The sequence below is a fragment of the Musca vetustissima genome, unplaced genomic scaffold (genome assembly GCF_032173495.1).
Source record: "Musca vetustissima isolate MV318-11 ecotype Yass unplaced genomic scaffold, APGP_CSIRO_Mvet_v1 utg479567, whole genome shotgun sequence".
NCBI classification, from domain to species: Eukaryota; Metazoa; Arthropoda; class Insecta; order Diptera; family Muscidae; genus Musca; species Musca vetustissima.
In genome coordinates, this window is record NW_026888878.1 from 1 (window position 1) to 3,811 (window position 3,811).

Genomic DNA, 3,811 nt, shown 5'->3' on the forward strand with positions numbered 1-3,811 from the left:
ATCGCAAGCCCACTGGTTTCTCCAACTCATCGGGTATATGTTATGGTACCGATTTGAATCGTAATTTTGGCTACAATGGGTGCATTGTCGGCATGGAATTTCAATGAGCCCTGTGATCATTGGTATGGTGGCTCCCAACCGGACTCGGAACCAGAAGTTATTAATATGCAGAAATTTATTAATTCCTTCCCCGATGATTACATTAAAATGTATGTACCCTTCCATTCGTATGGTAATTTGGTTTTACTCCCCTATGGCCATACAAGTGATATCTTTCCACCCAACTATGATCAAATGATGCGAATTGCTAAGGCTTTTGCGGATGCGGCTAAAGTGAAATATGGCACCGTATTCAAATATGGCTCGACGGGAACAATTAATAGTAAGTATGATTCTAAAGTTTTGTTGTTTTATTCTAAATATCATATGAACACATCGGGCATTACAGAAAATAAATGTAGTTGAAACCTTGGCATCGATTGCTATTAAATTTGAAAATTGCTCGTTTTATTGTCGATACCATTTGTGCTTATGTATATCTTCATTAATTTTTCTTTTCCTTTTTTCCAGTATCTGGTTATGTGTCTGGAGCATCCAAAGATTGGGCATATGGTGTCAAGAAAATCCCCTATACTGGTACCATTGAATTGCGCGATTATGGTGAATATGGATTCTTCCTGCCGCCCAATCAAATCAAAGAAGTGTGCGAGGAGGTTACAGATGGTCTTATTGCAATGGTTGCAGCCGCTGAAAAAGAAGAACTATTTAGGAATTCTGGTCCAAAGAATATTGTTTCTATTGTCAATGTTATGATGTTATTATTTTTGTTAAAATGTCTTACCAAATATTTATTGAATTGAAGAGAAAATATTATGTATTTGATTTAAAAATTCACACTTGCAGCTGTATTGATTGATAAAAGTAGTACACGGTGTTTGCGTTAGAGGAATGTTAACATTATACATTAAATCATAGTTTAGATCAGCCGTGTGGAACCCTACACCACGTGGTGTATATATTTAAAATTTCTTAATAAAGTCTGGACCTTTATATGGATACTATGTTATTGCAAAATGGTGTCCTAAATGCTTCTAGAAACTAAAAAAAAAATAAAATAAGGTGGGTCCCTCGTGATACGGACACAATGTCTATATGTGTCAAACATTTGAATATAACTTTTTATATCAACTGATGTGAAAAAATATTCACCTTTTATGCTCCAGAATCCGAATTGCAGACACATTTTGGGATAATCCAGCTAAAACCATCAAAATATCGAAATGGGGGCTATGAAACATTCTCTAAAAAATAATTCAATAATTTTTAATCAACATAAAACAATCAGATGAACAGACCAGAAACATATTTTTTGCCCTGGCCATGACATTTTAATGCCTGCTAGGAGATTTTAATGCAAAAATCGGAAGGAAAAATATTTTTGGCCCCACCATCGGAAAATTCAGACTCCATGAAGAAACATTAGACAACGGCATGAGGCCGATTGATTTCGCGGCAGCAAAGAAATGGTACTTAGCAGCACCAGATTCAAGCATCTCGATATACACAAGGCCACTTGGATTTCTTCCGAACAAGCAACGAGAAATCAAATAGATCGTGTTGTGTTTTAGACGTTCAATCAATCCGAGGAGCCAATATCGATTGTAGCAGCCAAGGTTCGCACTCGTTTTAATGTAACAGCAAAGGTGCGATCTAATATAACACGGAAAGTCGACGCCGAAAAGCTGCAAACTCATCAGATAACAGAATCCTACTCCGTTCAACTTACCCACATGCTAGGCAAAATCAGTCCTTGTTCCGATAATATCAACACTTGTGTACCTAAGACCACCACCAAGAAACCATCTGTGAACGTCAATGTCATTATTAGACCATACAAATGCGCCTTTAAACCCGACAAATCCACCATAAACCAGATTTTCACACTGCGCCAAATTCTGGAAGAAGACCCATGAAAAATACATAGACACATTCCACCTTTTGATCGACTACAAAGCCGCATTCGAAAGCCCAATCCGCTCAGTGGTGTTTAAAGCCATGTCTGTGTTTGGCATTCCTGCAAAATTAATACGGCTATGCAGGATAACTTTACGTGGCAAAAGATTAGTAGCAAAAGTCGAAAGGGACAACTCGGAGCCCTTCAATACCGAACGAAGATTCAGACAAGGTGACAATTTGTAGTGTGACCTTTTTAACATCCTGCTGGAAAAGGTCATGCGAGATGCAAATGTGAACAGAACTCGCCTACGTCGATGACATCGACATAATGAGTCGAACATTGCGAGCGGTAACAGCCACCTTTGAACGTATTGAAAAGGAATCTGCCTAAGTGGACCTGGCAGTAAATGTCGAGAATCGGACCAAGTGTGGGGCTTAAAAAATTACAGCTTCGAGGTAGTCAAACTATAATACACACCAAATACAAATTTCAGCATTTTTTTAATGGAGATTTTTCCTAAATACGCCAAAAAGTGGACCGATATTGACGACGCATAAATGGGTGGAACATCCCCAAAATACTCCAATTTAGTGGGTACAGTGCTATGAGGTCATCACCAATGTACATCGGTTTTAATTTGGGTGGTTCGGTTCGGAAGCTGCTGGTTCAATATGAAAATTGTCTAATTAAGGTGCTGTGCCTATTCTCAAAAGGAACCCTGTTTCTATCTCCATTCCTTTTGCCTGTTATAAACATATGCACAAAGACGTAATAACCTGTACCACAGTGTGTTGAAAGGTATAAATATAAGTACTAAAAATATTTGTATTCTGCAAGATTTGTCAAACGTGCAAAAGTTACTGCATTGGAGTTGATTTCGTTTTCTTTTTTATTCAAAACTGAAAAGTTAAACTTTTATGCTGCGTACAAAATACTGAATACAAACAACAAGAATTTTTCAATTTGCTTTTTTATTTTTATGACGTGGAAGGAGTGTAAAGTGCAAAATCCACTCGCTTCACTGCCCATCTGTTGAAGTAGGCCCTAATCTGTAGGGATTGTGTGCAATCAGAATAATTTCTTACTTCGAATTGTTTTTTTTTTTTTATTTTTATCAAAACAGTCTATTTTATTATTAACTGTTTTGAATTTTGTATTAGTTTTTATCGTCCATATCGTAAAGATATTTTTTGGCACAATTAATTATGTGAAATATCTTAAGAGGAGATGGCAATAAATCGGATTACGTAATACTTTAACAGCCTCTAATGTTCAATAGTTTGATAACAATCGGTCAGACGTTGCGTCTGTGGTGTATCATTAACATAAAATTATATATTTACTAGCATAAGCCCGCTTCGTCGTTAGCGGGTCTTTCAAAAAAGAAAATATTTAAAATAAATAAACATTGATTTAGCTACACAATATATATTAATATCGATTATGCATTGCTAAGTATGTGCTAACAATTATCCATATCACACTTAACAATTATCCGCATTTCTTTCGAACATAGGCTTAAGAAACGTTGGTGCTCGAATCGTAATATATCGAGAACGATTTACTTATTTTCATTTATTTCTCAAATGCAACGGTATTAATGTTCAAAATTTCTCATCACACCATATTATCCCATTTAAAATCAGATTTGTCTTCTTATTTTATTTTAATATTTTCTGAAAGTGCACTATTTTCTCCAATGCAACGTTTTTTAACTTATTTGTTCCTTTCGGTAATTTATTAGTAATGTATTACGTTTTTTGTACTTGTGTACCATTATAACGAATTTGTAATATAACATGTTATACAGTACATAATTTATTATACAGAGTTCTCCCATTATAGGGAATATTG

The 3,811-nt window shown here is 35.6% G+C and overlaps 1 protein-coding gene across 1 annotated transcript; it reads left to right on the plus strand.

Moving 5' to 3' along the window:
- Positions 1-5: 5 nt before the first annotated feature.
- Positions 6-814, plus strand: LOC133336667 (carboxypeptidase O-like; the record flags this gene model as incomplete). The annotated part of the gene is given in 3 exon segments (XM_061544947.1): positions 6-92; positions 94-382; positions 571-814. Coding segments are annotated over 3 exon segments (620 nt in total), but the record flags the coding sequence as incomplete, so codon positions are not given.
- Positions 815-3,811: the final 2,997 nt, after the last annotated feature.